The sequence below is a fragment of the Saimiri boliviensis genome, chromosome 3 (assembly GCF_048565385.1).
Source record: "Saimiri boliviensis isolate mSaiBol1 chromosome 3, mSaiBol1.pri, whole genome shotgun sequence".
NCBI classification, from domain to species: Eukaryota; Metazoa; Chordata; class Mammalia; order Primates; family Cebidae; genus Saimiri; species Saimiri boliviensis.
Genome location: NC_133451.1, coordinates 169,154,752 through 169,172,383, shown reverse-complemented (window position 1 = coordinate 169,172,383; position 17,632 = coordinate 169,154,752). Strand labels below are relative to the sequence as shown.

At 38.5% G+C, this 17,632-nt stretch overlaps 1 protein-coding gene across 3 annotated transcripts in view; it reads right to left on the bottom strand.

Annotated features, from left to right (window-relative positions):
* Window positions 1–342: 342 nt before the first annotated feature.
* SEC24D (SEC24 homolog D, COPII coat complex component) overlaps window positions 343–17,632 on the bottom strand; it is a 115,703-nt gene continuing 98,413 nt past the window's right edge. For 2 of the 3 annotated variants that reach the window (XM_039479108.2, XM_039479109.2), the window contains exons 22-23: window positions 16,261–16,350; window positions 343–11,476 (exon numbers count right to left, since the gene is read on the bottom strand). In XM_039479108.2, coding sequence (XP_039335042.1) covers window positions 11,336–11,476; window positions 16,261–16,350 — 231 coding nt within the window. In that variant the 3' untranslated portion in view covers window positions 343–11,335. The other variant, XM_074396962.1, reaches the window with a different exon arrangement.

Below are 17,632 nucleotides of genomic sequence, written 5' to 3'. Positions count from 1 at the left end.
TACTCTGACCTCTTCAAATTTTTGATCTTCTTTATATTTACATGTCTTATATTTCACAAAATTATGTAGAAATGCTGGGTGCAGTGGCTCACACCTGTAATCCCAGCACTTTGGGAGACCTGATGTGGGTAGATCACTTGAGGTCAGAAGTTTGAGACCAGCCTAGCCATCATGGTGAAACCCCATCTCTACTAAAAATACAAAAATTAACCAGGCATGGTGGCACACTCCTGTAATCCCACCTACTCAGGAGATTGAGGCAGGAGAACTGCTTGAACCCAAGAGGCGGAGGCTGCAGTGAGCCGAGACTCTCCAGGCTGGGCGACAGTGAGACTCTTGTAAAAAAAAAAAAAAAAAAAAAATTACATAGAAATAAATTTTTAGTTGCTTTATACACTAATTCCTTATTGGGAATAGAAGCTAATTATTGTGAGATAACTACATTTTTTAGTTTAGAAGTTATAAGATCAGCATGTCTGAGCTTTTACAGCATTATAATTCTTGATATTCCAAACCAACTGCTGATACTTATTTCCAGTGAGAACCGTTTTCCTGCTGACCTTCCTCCTTTCAGAGGATGGGGATTAGGAGGCCCAAAGAACTGCTTGGTAGGAATACTTTCTTACTCTTCTTCACAGTGGAGAAAGAAGAGGGGAGGCAGTTGTGATGTCGGGTAGAACAGATTTTGTGGTGGGGAATACCATACCCAAACACAACTGAATCAGATTAGACGACAGAATTGTGGTGATGGCAGTCAGAACGTAGAACAGTCATCATGACACAGCACAGTGTGAGATGTCAAGGTGTCAACCTGGGAAGTGAGAGTCAAGCAAGGAATGTGGCATGGCAACCAGCTCACAAATCCAGAGTTGAGAGGGATCACTACTGCAGCAGCTTTGCTCTGATACTCTGGTAAGTAGCAGAGCCACCTTAAGAGCCCTTATTTCCTGTCTCCCTTATTCTAAAGCCAGGTCAGTGATAGGTCAGTTTCATTTAAGCCAACAGAGTGTAAAGGTGGGATACTTGGGAGTTCTACATTGTGCATCCGTGTGTCACAGCTGCTACTAGGAGTTACTCCTTTTCGTGTCTTTTAAAATACTTTCTACTCGTCCTAATTGCTAAATTGTCTTTCAGTTAGTTACAATAGCTTATTTTAAAACCTGTACTGTTTTCATCCTGAATTTAGAACATAAGATTTAGCCTTCGAAGTGTAGTTTCAGACTTTACTAATTTGTTTAATATAATCCTTATTAAATTGACAAAATGAAAGCCCAGTTGGGACTTACTCTAAGCAGTGGTCTTTGATCTGAAAGTGTCTCAAATTTTGTGATCTATTAAAAACATAAACCTTTGCTTATGCAAAAGGTCTTTCTTAGAACAATCCTGTAATCTTAGGGTTCATGTAGGACTTCAAGATTATCCTCTTTTGATGTTTGGTAATAGGGACTCTACTTTCGCTAGGGTCTCGTGTATATATAGTCAGTTATGAAGCTACAAATCTAGGACTTCTCAGAAGATTAGAACATTTATCCAGCAAACTGACTCCATTGAAGACTTAATTTCTGCTTCTGCTCTCAAGATGTCCATCATTTACTGATATATAAATATTGCTAGCTACAATGCACAGAGAAAAACAACTTCATTCAATCTAGATAATTGTGATATCCTTTTCCTGTAAACCTATTCTCCAGTATTGGACAAAATATTAAAAGGATCAGTTTGAGTACGTTAGAGTTCATGTTTCTCTAACTAATGGTGCTAATAAACTGAAATTAGATACGGTAGGTTTTTCCAAAAATACTTCTAAATAATTGAAAACCTAGCAGTCAACAATGTAAAATGCACATAGGACTCAAGTGTGTTAATAAATCAGGGAAGCAAGCCAGGAACTTTTTAATAGGATAATTGTCTTTTTTAGGCACATTGTTTGCACACTAACTGCATGGAAATATTTTCACTCATTTACTTTCAACTATTTATCTGTGCTTTTTCTCACTTTGATGAGTTTTCTCAACTCCTTTCTCAGAAAAGCAGAGCAGAGCAACATAGAATGCCTTAGTAAATGGCCACTGACTCTTGGTTTCAGGCCATAGTGACTATAGGGAGAGGAGTGGGGGCTGGAGACCTCATACCCTCCATAGGGTGGACATGACTTGCCAGCTCCAGTTAATTGTCACCACAGAGGGAAGAGGGTAAGTCTGAGATGTTCATGTGGAATTTCCCTATATTTCAGAGATTGACAAAATTGTTTGTGATTTTTGCTTATATTTGCCATTCATGGGACTATAAATTAATTTAGGTAGCAAAATACTGCATGCATATTTTATTTTTGATCCTTATTTTTTGAGACAGTCTCACTCTGTTACCCAGGTTGGAGGGCAGTGGTGAGAGCTTGGCTCGTTGCAACCTCTGCCTCCAGGGTTGAAGGATTCTCCTGCCTCAGCCTCCTGAGTAGTTGGAATTACATACAGGTGCCTGCCACCACAGTCAGCTAATTTTAGTGTTCTTAGTAGAGATAGGGTTTCACCATGTGGGCCAGGCTGGTCTTGAACTCCTGACCTCAAGTGATCCACCTGCTCCAGCCTCCCAAAGTGTCAGGTTGCAGGCGTGAGCCACTGTGCCCTGCCGGCATGCATATTTAAATTATGCATGCATTATAGCTGTATAACCGTGTGACCTTTTTTTAGTAAAAAAAGGAAAAAAAGTTGCTTGAGACAGGAAACTATCACCTTTGAAAGCATATTAAGTAGTTGGCTTACTTTGGAACACACAGTAAATTGAAAATGTGAACTAATACTTTAAAATTGCCATACAGTGATGTCACTGCAAGCCATTAATCTGTCCACTGGGAGAAAATGTAGAGGTCTAGACTGTGTTGTCACAAAATACACCTTTTAGAGAATCCTATAGCTTTACAGATTTTTATAACTATTACTATCATAAGAGAATACATCCAAGAAAAAAATTTTTTATTTATCCTGTCTTGTGCATGTGTGTGTTTTTGTTGTTGCTGTAGTTTTGAAAGCGGGGGGAAAAACTTCAAAACACAATTATGTTCAGATTTATCCAGTTTAATAGTTTATGCTTGTTAAGTGATCAAAGTGATTGCTTAAATGTTTGTGGAATTAGCTGTCACTTCATAGGTTTATGTATTTTGGTGGGTGGTTTAATACAAAGATTTTTGACATAATATTGTTGATAATTCATGTAAGCTACACAGGTAGTCGGATTATTGTTTTGTCTAAGAAGCTAGGTTTGTATAGCATGGTAAATAAAAACTCAAGCTTATAACTTCCTTTTCTACTATGAAGCTCAATTGAAGGATAATACATGATTAACAATATATTTATAAAAATAATTCCAAAGCAAAATTTAGAAAAATGTAAACACAAATGTAAACCTGTCAGTCAACTAGCTCCTCGAATCTTAACTCCATATTCCTTCCTCAGATGGTGCTGACAAGATAGTGGATGAGAACGGCATCAGCACTTCTTTGGGGACCTTTCCAGTTCATATTGCTTTCCTTTATTCTGATTCAAATAAAAAGCTTGCCTTTTCATCTGATATCTGCATTTGTCTACTCACCTAGTCCTGAGCTTTTACCCTTCTGCTTGGGCTCTTATGACTTAGTTTTTGTCATTTGCTTTATAAGGGCAGTGGTATGCTTTCTCAGCTTCTCATGTATGGCATATGATAATAAGTGTTCAATAAATAGTCCCTTACTCCCTTGCTGCTTGCTTAATAACTGGAATTAACTCCCAGGAGAGTTTTCATAACCTTCCCTTGTTGGGTCTTTTCCCTTCTGCTGATGATTTCTTGCTGCATAAGAGGACTGTGTTTTTCTAACAAAGATTTTTTTCTGTCTCAAATAAGAGAACATTATCTTTGAGGATGAAGAAAACAAAGCAGTTTCCACTGAATCACCATTTATCAGAGGTCTCGAACAGAACTAACTTTCCCTGGTCTGACTTTAAAGGTACCTGACTCCTTCCTTAGGATGTAAAATTTTAATTACTTATCTGCCAAGGGCAACATGTTAAAATGAGAGTGATTTAACTACACCTGTGTCACCTTGTTTAATTATAGCCTAAGTGGACAAAATAGACTATATTTCTCTTGTGAATAATAGAGACAGTAGATTGCCTGAGAGTGAGGAGGGGACAAGATGGTGGAGGATGGGTGCGGGATGGCACCCAGGAGTCTTGGGAAACTGCTGCTGGTCAGCAACGATGGCCCGAGGAGAGAGAACTTCCTGGGGAAAGAGGTCAGTGGCACAGAGTTCCACTGGGAAAGTAACTCAGCTCAGACTACACATTCATTTCCCCCAAGCACGGTGTGGAAGCAGAGAGCCCTGGACTTCAGGAAGCCATGGGGCACTTTGACACTAGTTAACAGTGTGGATGGAAGAGAGAGAAGATTCCCTTTCAGTCCTGTGGGATAGGGATTCAGATTCAGGTTGATTTTAAAAACATGACTTTTTGCACACTGGAGTGTACAGTTGCAATTCATATCTGCTTGAAACTTCTGTAATTCATAAAGGTAATAAACTTTTTGCCACATAGCCATATGAGGTGGGGTCGCTAAAACATAATTGGGTAACATAAAACCCCATTGGATATCCTAAAATTGTATTCTTCAAACATGAATAATATGTATTTAAACAGTTTTTTATGGACCCAAGGAATAACTCAGCTTGAAAAATACTAAAAAACTAGATCTTATTCTTCAGAAGGTCTTAAAATTGCAAATCTCATTGCAAAAGAGTCATTTTTATAACTGGTAAGAGAATTTTTTCAACTTTTATTTTAAATTCGGGATACATATGTAGGTTTGTTTCCTGGGTATATTGCATGATGCTGAGGTTTGAGGTATGATCACTCAGGTACCGAACACAGTACCATGGTACACAGGTTTTTCTTTTTCTTTTTTCAGTGGAGCAATCAGAACACACACAACATTTATTGATTAGGGTTTGCCATCTTATATAGGTGTGGTTTGTGGCACTCCCAAAACAATTATGATAGTAACATCAAAGATCACTTATCACACATCACCATGATAGACGTAACAAACAAGTTTGAAATATTGTGATAATTGCCAAAATGTGACACAGAGACACAAAGTGAACACGCACTGTTGGATCAACACTTTTTCAACCCTTACCCCACTCCCTCCCACCTCAAATAGTCTTGTGTCTGTTGCCATTTTATGAGTAGCCACTGTTTAGCTCACACTTAGGAGAACATGTGGTATTTGGTTTTCTGTTCTTGTGTTAATTTAGTTAGGATAACGGCCTCCAGTTGCATCCATGTTGTTACAAAGAACATGATTTCATTCTTTTCTATGGCTGTGAAGTATTCTGTGTTGTATATGTACCACATTGTCTAGTCCACCAGTGATGGGTACTGAGGTTGACTCGATGGCTTTGCTATTGTGAACAGTGCTGCTGTGAACGTGGGAATGCATTTGTGTTTTTGGTAGAATGATTTGTTTTCTTTTGGTAATATACCCAGTAATAGGTCAAATGGTAATCCTGTAATGTAATTTTTAAAAATTATCAAAGCCAGGCATGGTGGCCTGTAATCCTAGCTATGTGGGAAGCTGAGATGGAAGGATTACTTGAACCCAGGAGCTGGAGACGAGCCTGGGTGACATAGTGAGACTTCATCTCAAAAAATAAAAAAGTGGAAAAATAAAATCAAAAGGCATTCCCTAAAAATTTGTACACAACTCATGTCTTCTTGAGACTGCATCTGTAATCGCTATTATAGTTTCCTTAATGAAACACCAGCAGTTTGTCTCCCCAAGTTGACTTTGTTCTTTACGTGATTCAACACAAGATTCTCATTTATTAAGTTTGGATAAAAATGGCTCTGCAAATGTTTACGAGGGTACATTTTGGAAATTGAAGGAGTTTAGCCTGCACAAGAAATATGATAGAGATATGTCTTTGAACTATCTGAAAACTGCTATTCATTGGAGGAGGAATTCACCTTTGGCCTCAAAAGACAAGAGTACTTGTACCACAAAGAGCAGTTTTAGGTAAAGTCCACCAGTTATAATTTTCTAACAGAACTGTTCATAAATGGTTGTTTGGGAAAGTAATCTTCTTATCACTTTTTTTTTTTTTGAGTCAGGGTCTTGCTTTGTTGCCCAGGCTGGAGTGCAGCAGCAAGATCAGGACTCACTGCGGCCTCAACCTCCTGGGTTCAAGTGATCCTTCTGCTTTGGCCTCCCATGTATCTGGGGCTACAGGAATGTACTACCATGCCCGGCTAATTTTTTGTAGAGAAGGGTTTTCACCATGTTGCCCATGCTGGTCACAAACTCCTGGGCTCAAGCAATCCTTCCGCCTCAGTCCCCCAAAATATTGGGATTACAGGCATGAACCAGCACGCCTAACCTGCTTCCCTGTTTCTCAAGCACAGGCTAGGAAACATCTATTAAAGATGATGACTAGGGGATTTCTATTGCCTCTTCCAAGCAATTTGCTTTTATTTTTCTTTTAATTCAGATTAGTTGGCATTACATCTTGTGTTTTTCAGCAATTAAAATTTATATATTCAATTATCTAAAGAATTGCCTTTTCTGGAAGATTGCTAACCTTTCTGAAGGTTTAGACAGATTAATGTAGAATGCCCCCTAGTGGAGCTCAAGTTCAACTTCAGATTATCTTTCCATGTTAAAAAAATTGATCTAAAATTTGATCTTTGCTTTTCATTGCTTTCTGAGTAAAGAAATATGTTTCTATATGGGTAGACATTTTAAAAATTGTTAACAGATGATTCCTAATTATTCTCAGTCTACTAGCATTATGTTAAACTTTTAAAAGTGAACCCTCTAGGAAAGCTGCCATTTGGTAGTCTCAAAGATATGCCTTCAAAAAGTGAGTGAACTCATTTTTTTTTAAATAATGGTTTCTTGACATTTGAAATACAGGTTCTTCTCTTTGGTTTATATATTATTGGTTTTTAACATTTAAAGTAGTTGAAGCTGCAAGTTTCTCATATGGCAAATTTAATCTCTGAAACCATCTGCTAATTGGAATTTCTATAGCATTTAAAGATAGTTTGATTTGGAGGACATCAATTACGATACTAGTGGCATAGCAGCAAATCCAATTAGGAGTCAGATTAGTCCTAGTTTTCATGATCCTTAGCAAGTTTAGTAAAAAACCTAATGAAACAATAACAGCAATGGACACTTAAATAGCAGCACCATGTGTCAGATGCTGTTCTAGGCCCTTTATAAACTTTAATTCTTGAAAAAACTGTGGAGGAAACAGTCACAGAAAAGTTTCTAACTTGCCCTGGATCACACAGCTAGTGGTGGGACTAGTATAGAAACCCATGTCATTGGCTCTGGAGCCTGTGCTCTGAGCCATTGTGCTTCACTGCCTCTTCCAGTTTGGAGCACCATTTCAGGGCAGCACTTACACCATTTTTTGGCAGGTGGTCATTCAGGGCTCACCAGAGCATTTCCATTACATATTGGGTTTCTTCTATCATGAAAGCTAACCTCACCATTTATATTATAATCCCTCTGTTTTCCAAGGGTCTTGCTCTTTTGAATATTTTTTCTCTGTCTTGAATCTTCAACATTCTTTGTAGTATAGTATTGTCACTATATATATTTTTTGAACATAATACTGGCTTCTTTCCACCAGCATTTAAGTGGCAAATTTAATTAAAATTTTAAAGATCCTCCCCTCTACCTGTGACTCAGCCTCTCATCCCCTCTTGAGTTGCCTCCATGCTGCTTCCTCTTCTTCAGCCTGTTACAATTATACCTTTATCCTGACTGATTTAATTAGAGAAACTGTTTTCACTTAAGTCACACACGACCCTTTTACTAATCCCAACAAACATTTTCGTCTTTTCTTTTGGAAGCCTGTGACTTAGCTGCCCACTGTCTTCATGCACCTCCTCTTCTACCTTGAGCTTTGTGACATCTTCTAGTCAAGTTCCCTTCCTACCTCTCTGGCCCTTCCCAGTCTCCTTTAAGGTTTCTAGTGACTGTCTGCCCTAGGGATTTGCTACCTTCCCGCTCTACAGAGCCAAAGTCTTTTCAGCCACTTGTGTGGCTTCTTTTTCTTGATATTCAGGTAGGTGGCTTGCAAATCTTTAGCTCACAGCTCTCTCCTGAGATTCACACCCATATTTTTAGGTGCTATAGCTTGTCTCACTTGGATAGCTTGCAGACTACCTTAAATATGTACAATCTGACTATACCTTTTACATACACACTGACATACACAAGCTGTTTTTGTTCACAATCATCTCACTGTCTACCCAGTTGCTCAAAACAAACCATTTTCTGATATATTCTCCTCCCTTACATCAGCTCTCGCCCAAATTCCCCACCCCCAACTAAATACCATTATTTTAATTCAGGCCACTGTGAACTCAAATGGACTATTCTGATAGCCTCCTAAATAGTCTCTCTGCTGCAAGTCTCATCACCTTACAACCCCAAAGTGATCTTTCTAGAGTGATCCTGCTCTGTAAGTGATCCTGCTTAAATTACCTTGAATGTCTTCACTTTGTCATTAGGATTAAGTCCAAACTCCTCCTTGGCTAAGTCTCACTCTACTTGCTTCTCCAACTTTATCTTTTATGACTTTGTCTCTTGGTAGTTTCAGCCAAGTTTAACTTCTTTAGTTTACTCAAAGTGAGGGATTGTATTCTCTTCCCGGGTCCACAAGGGGGCATGGTTTCAAAGGCAAGAACTTCCCAGTGCCATACCTCCACCCACTCCTCCATCCAGCTTAGAGATCGTTGTTTAACTTTCGCATGCACGGGAAGATAGACTGGTCAGGTAAGCTCCCTTTGTCTAGAAAAGCCTGCGAGAAGCTATGGGAGGACTGTGGGCCAAAACAAGAAATCAAAGGTCAGAATCAAAGATCAATCACTACAGTGGAAGTTTAAAGGAACTCCTTTCATAGGACAGGAAACTTGAATGGGGCAGGAATATCTCCCATGTTAAAAGTCCCCTTCTCCCACATCAGTGTAGACTCCATTTCTGGATCCCCTTCCACGACATCGTGGGAGCCGCTCTTCTTTCCCCTTCCTCTCTTGCTCTGCCTAAATAAATCACTTTCTGCAAAACTCTTTGGGGTCCGATATTTACTTAAAACAAGCTCACCGTGCCCAGCAGGGTCCTCTCCCCCATTGTTGGGTGAGTGAGGGACCAAGGACCAACATCCTTTTGGGGAGCAATCTGAGCCCATCATCCGCAATTCAGTCACAAAATGGTGATGCATGCTCTTTCCACTCTGGGCCTTTATGCTTATTTTTTCCTCTGCTGGCATATTTACCACTACTGCCAATTACCTGGCAAATGTTTACAATTTTTTCAGGTCTCATCTTCATTGTAACTTCCTCTGGAAAATCTTTACTGACTACACCTTGCTCCCCAGCTAGACCATATCCTTGCTCTGTGCTTACTGTAGCATTTCATGGCATTTCTGAAACTTTCCTGTAATTGTAGAGATGGCAGGGACTTTGCTTGTGCTGCTCACGGTTGTCTCCCCAGCATAGCGCCTAGTGTTTGGCACGCAGAACATGTGCAAACAGTGTTTGTTAAATGAGAACATACTACTTCCAATGGCATATTCTTTGAGCACCTATTTACAAGTTTTTTCTGTTAAGTGGCCCTTTGTCTCTTCTATTTAATGGTTCTGGTTCTACACCCTAAAGAACACAGAACAAATCATTAGGCAGTCTTCAAATGAATAAAGGAATGTGCTCTGTGCTTCTATTCCACTTAGGGCATGGTGCCTAGAATTGAACACTCACCTAGCTGTGGTCCGACCTCAGAGAGGGACCATCCCTATGCTCATTTGACAGCCTATCCTTGTAATAAAGTAGATTGAGATCATATCTGCTTTTATTCCACTACTGATTCATAATGGCAAACTCCCTAAGTTCTTTCTAACATGTTGTTTCCAAGAATGATCTCCTGCATATGCATTTGTTTTTTGGACACAAGTCTAGAAGCTTACATTTCTTCTTGTTAAACTTATCCAAGTTGATCATAGGCAACATGCCAGTTGGCTAACATGGGGGGATTTTAGTCCTGCCATTGTATTTGTTTTTCTATTCTACTTTATGACATCTAATTTGTAAATAAACCTTACTAGCCATATAATCAGAAACAAGGTACTTAAGCCTGTTTCTTCATGTGTAAATTGGGCTGATAACAGGATCAGGGTTGCTGTGAAGAATACATCTGCATGTGTTCACAAAAAACATGCAGTTCTTGGGACATGAAATGTGCTCCTATTATTCATATAATTGATAACAAAGTTGAACAGGGAGGTAGGGGCACATGCCTGTGTGACATCACTCAAACCCATTCTTCTAGGTTTAGATATATTCATTAACATTTTCATGTAGCCCGTTTCTATTTATTTTGCCCACAAAAACATATTAGAGAACTTTGAAATGCCTTTCTCGAGGACACTATGATGTTTCCTAGATTTATTGCCTAGTACTCCTCAACCCTCAAAAAAAAGAAATTTTTGTTTTCCAAATTTGTTCTTAGTGACCTACCCAACAGCCTTTTGCCAAGACATTTTGAATACTACCCTCATTTCTTCTTAAGACCTAAAAATACGTAATAATTCTACCTACCAAATAAGAGTATATGAAATGATTTATTGATATTGGTTAAGATCCATTATATACAGGTAGAAACTTCCAAATTGTACAAAGAACCATTAAGAATATGGATAAAGACAGTTTTATAGACAAAACAACTGGAAAATAGTTTTAACATACACAATATATAATTATGAAAAAAATGTAGAACACAAATTGTTCTACCAAATAGATTCCAAGAATATTGAAAGTTTGCTATGCAATCCTCAAGTTGAAAAATGTGTTCAATGGAGTTATATGGTTTTAAAAAAATTAGGTATAATGTAAAAATTAAGCTTTTTTTTTTCTCATTGCAATTGGGAGAGGAACCAAGACAACTTTTTACCCCCGTCTATACAGTTTGAAAAATAATTTATATGTCTAGCACAAAGAAAGAAAATTGAGAATGTTTATGGTTCTGTAAACTTTGCCTTTCATGAAATGCAAACCACATCAGTTTTAAAAATTAGAAACTGTGCAATCAGAAACAGACTGTTCCCTTTATGGTACAATTGTACCTTAATTGGCTTTATACCTGAGCACCAAAGCTGAAGTTCTAAATGCCATCTTTTCCTGGAAAGCTATTCTGAAAATGAGCAAGAAATCAAAGCTAGCCTATTATCATCTAGAAAATTAGGCACCAAGAAGGAGATTATCTCCTTAGAAATGCAACATCAATGACAGAGACGCTTCAATTAATTAAGCAGCTGACAGATCTCCTTGTGAACACAGCAAAGGAAATCCACATAAGAAGAGCCTCCGTAAAGTCCTTTGTCTTCTACCAGGAATTGTCGGAAAACCATTTCTGGCTGTTCTCGCTGCTTTACTATTGTGAGCTAGGAAAAAAAACACACACACACACACAAAATATAACAGCACCTGGTTATATAACACATAATTTGAAAATGGCTCACTTTTGTCTATTTCAATGTCAGCAAACATTATTGAATGTCCATTATGTCCGAGGCTATGGAGGATGACTGGAAAGTGCCTAATATCTAGAGTGGAAAGAGGCATGGACCCCGAAACCCCAAAACCTAAGACATACAATTTTAAGTGGCAAAAATGAAACCTAAGCAGAGTGTTATGGGAAAGGCTTCACAATGGTAGTAACTGTCTCCTGAGCCTTAAAATATAGGGGTAGGACTAAAGAGTATTCTATGCTGGGATACATGTACCATGTACCAGAGATACGATTATGGCTGGCATGTAAATTATCACAGGTTTCTAAAAGGGACAAATTATCATAATAATGAGTTTGGGCTTTTGTAGGAAATGTGATCCAGTGAAGGTGCAGAAGAATGAAATGAGGCAGTTAAGTGGCAGCAGTGTGTACAAAACATTTGCGAGATGAGGGACACTAGATAGGAAGTGGTTTGAAGCATCTGGGTGGGAAATGATCAGGTTCTGAATTAGAACAGTGGAGGTGGAAAGTGAGTAGACTGGAGAGATGCTAGAGAGGTTAACATGCAGGGAAAACCAGGAGAACTGTCCTTTGCTCATCACAATTCTCTAGACCTGTGCTGTCCAGTACGACAGCCAGCCAGCATATTATTGAGCACTTAAAATGTGGCTCATCCAAATCAAGATGTGCTGTAAATATAAGATACACAATTGATTTCTAAGACTTAGTATAAAAGATAAAATGTAACAATATCTTAATAATTGCTACAGATTACATATAGAAATATTTTGGATATACTGGGTTAAATTAATTAAATGCTTTTTTTCATTTTAAATGTGGTCATCAGGAAACAGAATTGCGTATGCATTTGCATTACTGGAGAGTGCTGCTCTAGAAGAAACCCACAGGGAAGAAGCCCAGAAGACAGGGAGTTTTGTCATGAACACTTTGAGCCCTTCTCTCTACTCCTGTATTCCTATTCGAGGAAGTCAAGGTAGATGATCTGAATGATCAGAATTTCCTATTTATTGGGCCACAAGTGGGGTTAACTGGGCCACACACGTACAACAATGCCACCTGCCTCCTACATAATTAAGAGGAGCCAGGGTTCTTCTCCTCTTCCTGGCAGGAGATAAAACCACCAGAAAGACCTGCAATAGGGAAGTGCATGCAGTTAACGGTTTCACGAGCTGCAGCAGGGAAGGTATGTGCAATTTTGGCTAGGAGGGCAGAGTCTCCCTACTTTTGCATTCTATGCTTTTTAGTTATCAAGTAGGATATTTCGTCAACATCACTTGTTTTTTCCTTGATAACATTTTGGCCTGGGTCCAAGGCTGTTAAGTTTTAAACTGCCCCTGACCTAGTAAAATAATAATATATAAGAACAACTGCTGCTGCTGCAACTCAGCTAATTCCCTGTGGACACAGACATGTGTGATGCCTTGGCTTTGGGGTATCAGCTCTAGGTACTGGGAGTTGGCACTGGAATAGCTGTGTGCATAGGCAGATTCCACTCCTATGGAAGCACAACTAACCCTTAACGGAGATTTCTCCAAAGAATTTTAAGATTTGCCTTCTGATAAACCTGAAGTCAGGATTCTTTTCATTGTATGTTTTATCCACCCACATGCCACTATGACTTTACTACGGTCCATAACTGGTAGGAGCAGTGTGGGTCTAGACTATGACACAACTCAGGTTGAGACTGGGCAGAATGAGACATTGAAGGAGGGAAGATCTGAAGTTCCCATTTCTTTAGAACTGACTTTCTTTATGGAAATAGTTGGAAAGAAGTTCAGGTTGCTCCTCTTAGGTATTTCTATTGCTGCCATTCACTTGATGTTTTTTTTGGTTTTTGTGTGGTGCTCACTGTACAACCTCCTCTGACAAAGTATCTGGCTATGAGTGGAGGTGGTAAGTAGAACAGGGAATGAATTTCAGCCTTGAGAGAAACTTAACTTGAAGCTACAGTGATGAATATCCTACCCTACCATTTGATTAACTACAGGTGCCAGGATGACACAGAAAGTACAGTGGAAGGTCTCGGGGGTGGACTCGTGGAAGTGGTGTTGGCCTGTCTTGACATAGTGATGGTTGCCTCCTCAAGGCGCACACCAACACCAATAAAAGGAAAACATATTGGTGTGGATTGGTAGATCTGTGTTTATTTCCCTGCTTTATATTTCTATAGGGAGGGGGATGACCCTGTAGAGTAGGAGAAGAACATTAAAATCATCACTGCTTGTTACCTCCTTGCTTCTTGTGTACCCTCTCCAAGGAAGGACTGGCTAACTCTGAATGTGACATTCTCTGGGTCACATTACCAGAGGCCTTAAAGAATGAATGTGCATAGAACATGCTGAATGAGAAAAGAAGAGAGCCATGGCACAACCTTAGGGGAATACCAACTCTTAAGAGGCAGATGAAGAGAAGCCAACGAAAAAGGGTCACTGAGAAAGAAGAATCAGGAGCAGGAGGTGTTTTGAAAGCTGACAGAAGAGAGAATTTGAGGAAGTAGTCAACCTTGTAAATGCTGTAAAAGGATTGAGAATCAATTGTCTTTAGCAGTTTGGCAGTTTACAGAGAACTGGACTGCTAAGAAGAAGGAAAGAGCAGTAATACAGAGTTTTTCAAGGAGCTTGGTTGGTGAATGTTTGGTATATTGCCGGTGTTCAATATTTGTAGAATGAATGAAAGGAAAGGGAAGCAGAATCTCGGAGAAGCGGCAGCTTCAATGAAGGTAGATTTGAACAGTTTGTAAAGTGTGGAAAAGGGCCAGTGGGGAAGGAGTAATCCAGAAAATACAAGTGGAACGAGAGAGAATGAAAAACATTTGGAGCACAGAGAACCATGCTGGGCAGGACGAGCATTTATCAGTAAGGCACTTGGTTTCAGTCGTCTGGAGACATACTGTGGTAGAAATCTTTTTTTTTTTGGTCCCCCACATATATGAGAATAATCTGACAATAAGGTCTAAGAGGACTCATTTTTTTAAAAAGTAATTAGCATAACCTAGAAGGTAGGAGTTCCTTCTAGATTTGATTTTGTTATTCTTGATCCTTCCATAGGAGCCCTTTTCTCCTCCTTAATCTTAACCCTTTAAAAGTATGTTTTCATTTCCTTTGTTTGGTCAGTTTTCAAGTGTCGGAGAAAAGGTGTAATGCTAACTGCACTGGGACTAAGCAGCTAGTACAGGCCCTGTCTCTTCTGTGATCCAGCTTTGAGACCCTGATCACGCTAGTGAGCTCATTTGAGCCTCACTTTCATGTCTGTGATGTGCAGGTGTAAGGAGCCAGGCATCTCCCAGATTCCTTTCAGCTCTGACATCTGTAGATTTTAGATATTTCAAATTCTTTATAGAGAGCACTCTATGAACAGATGGACAAATTTGCAGGTGGTGCATAAGAAAATCTGATTCTTTAAGTATTCAAGCTAAAATTGTTTTATTACACAGTTGCTTAATATTTTATTCACATATAATATTTTGAAGCTTATCCCCGGTTGCTTTTATAACCAAAGCTGACATAACTTTGGTAAGAGGTTGGAATAGGTAGGAGAAAGCAGAGGAAAGTTTTATTTTTTTCCCTGAAGGAGGAGCTACTGAGGATAGGATGATCTCTATGCTTAGTCGTGCCTCTACTCTGCAAATGGCCAGTTGGAGGGATGCGGTTGCTGCAGCTGGAGCTGGGATGAAGGTGAGTCATTATTGCTGCGCATTCTAAATACCGGTGGTTTTCAATTTGCATTTCAAAAGACTCAAGATTTGGTTACATGTTTCTAGGGTGTTCAGACAGAATGCCCTAGAAAAACATGTAACCAAATCTTAAGAGAATGTGTTTAGTTGAGCCTTATCTGTCATCTCTAGGTCCTGCCCTTAAACTGAACCCACATAGGTGCTGTGTGGTGTGACAACTGTTCTAGAAAAGTTCCATATTCATCCAGATGTCATTAGTTCAGTTTACCTAAGCTCTACCTACAGCTGATGTTTGCATGCATGAGTTACTTTCAAAGTTACGAATGTTGGTTTAGATTGACATCACATTTACATTTCAGGAGACATCTGACCCCATAAATACCCTGGCACTTGTAGACACATGCCTCCAGGTGAGTGTCTTATAGCTCTTCAGTAAGCAGTGTTACACAGCACATCATCATCTATACATTCCAGATCCCAGGCGACTCTAATATTGAGCTTGGGAAGGAAGACAAGTAAGTATCTGGAAGCTGGCAACAAGTTTTAATTTTCTTGGGTTCTAGACATATTAAATTCTTTTACTCAAACTCAGAAAAGGTTAGACAGGCTTGGAAGGACAAGAATAACAAAACTTTTCAGAGATCATAAATTAAACATTGTAATAAATCTTACAAATGTTCTAAATGATACTTCTATAATTAATTAATTTTAGGCACTGAAAGAAAAGTCATTTCAAAGTCTTTTAATGATACCAATTGCTCTTAAATCATAAAGTTAATACTAAGATACCCCATAGTTAACCCATGGTAATAGCTGTTTATGTTTGTGACTGGTAAGTAGGTATATACTTACTTATATGTAAGGTTAATGTGAGTTTTGTTTTTTTTTTTTTTAAGATTTGTGATGGTATGAGTTTTTAAAATCAAAGATCATAACATAAAAACATAAGGTATGCATTTTAAGAGTCTTTACTGAAATTTTTAACACTTGGATAAAGGGAAAAAATAAAATCGTTTTCTTACCTTCATTGAATATGGCCTCTTTTGTTGGATAATACCCATTATCATTCTGAGTTGTTGAGAGTATGGGTTTCCTACCTCAGGCAGCAGTGTCTAAATTTAAGAAAATCAAAGTTTTAGCGCAGTTTATAACATTTAGATAGAAGTAGCAATATGAGATTATCATAATGTTTATAACATCCTTCTAAAACCATGTACTTGAATATTAGTGTAGTTCATTACCTGAAAACCAAAATTGGGGGAAATGCGCTAAAAATTCTTGTTGGCACCCATTCCCACCAATGATTCATAATTGAATCATTTTCTGTCTTTAAAAAAAAAAAACAACTCTTCCTCTGGAATTTGACACATGTGTATCACTGAAATTATACAACACAGATGTAGTCGGCCCTTTGTATCTATGGGTTCTGCATCCATAGACCAAAAATAATATTTGTAAAAAATGCATCTGTACTGAAAAGGCATGGATTTTGTTTTTTTGCCATTATTCTGTAAACAATATGGTTTAACAACTATTTACATAGCATTTTACATTGTATTAAGTGTTATAAGTAATCTTTTTTTTTTTTTTAAATAGAGACATAGTCTCATTATGTTGTCCAGTCTGGTCTTGAACACTTGAGTTCAAGCAGTCCTTCCACTTTAGCCTCCCAAAGTGCTGGGATTATAGGCGTGAGCCACCGTGCCCGGCTGGTGTTGAGTAATCTAGAGAGGATTTTAAATATATGGGAGTATATGCACAAGTTATATGCAAATACCATGCCACTTTATATCAGGGACTTGAGCATCTGCAGATTATGGTATCTACAGAAACTTCTGAAACCAATTCCTCATAGATACTAACAGGCATAGTATATGTTTTATGCAAACCATTTCCCATGAAAGTTTGATCCCTTTTCAAAATTCAAGGCTATGTTGTGAGAGAAAAGACTGTACTTTATTCCTTCAGTGGATGGAAAATGCCATCCAAGTACTACTGAAACTGTTCCAGCATTAAAATAAACTACCAAATGTTAATTTCTCATAGGGAATGCAGCCTCTTAGGTATCCCAGAAACCTGGTTAGTGGTCTAGAGACCAATCCAGCTGCACATGGCATCCAGGAGATATGAAGGATTTTGACTTACATTTATTCCATTAAGACAGAGTAAAATGCTGATGTTTGCTTCTCAGCAAGGAGATGCCAAGAGCCAATGCATCATCGTGAGTTAGTCTGAGAATATGTGAGCTAGAATGTTTCACCATAAACCTCAAGTGTCAGGAAAAGTTGATGGTCAATATTTTTCACAGGAGTAAGGAAAGCAAAAAATTCATTAAAGTGCCAACTGCCTCTAAAAAGAAAGTAGCTCACATTTAGTTTTTAACTTTGTTTCATT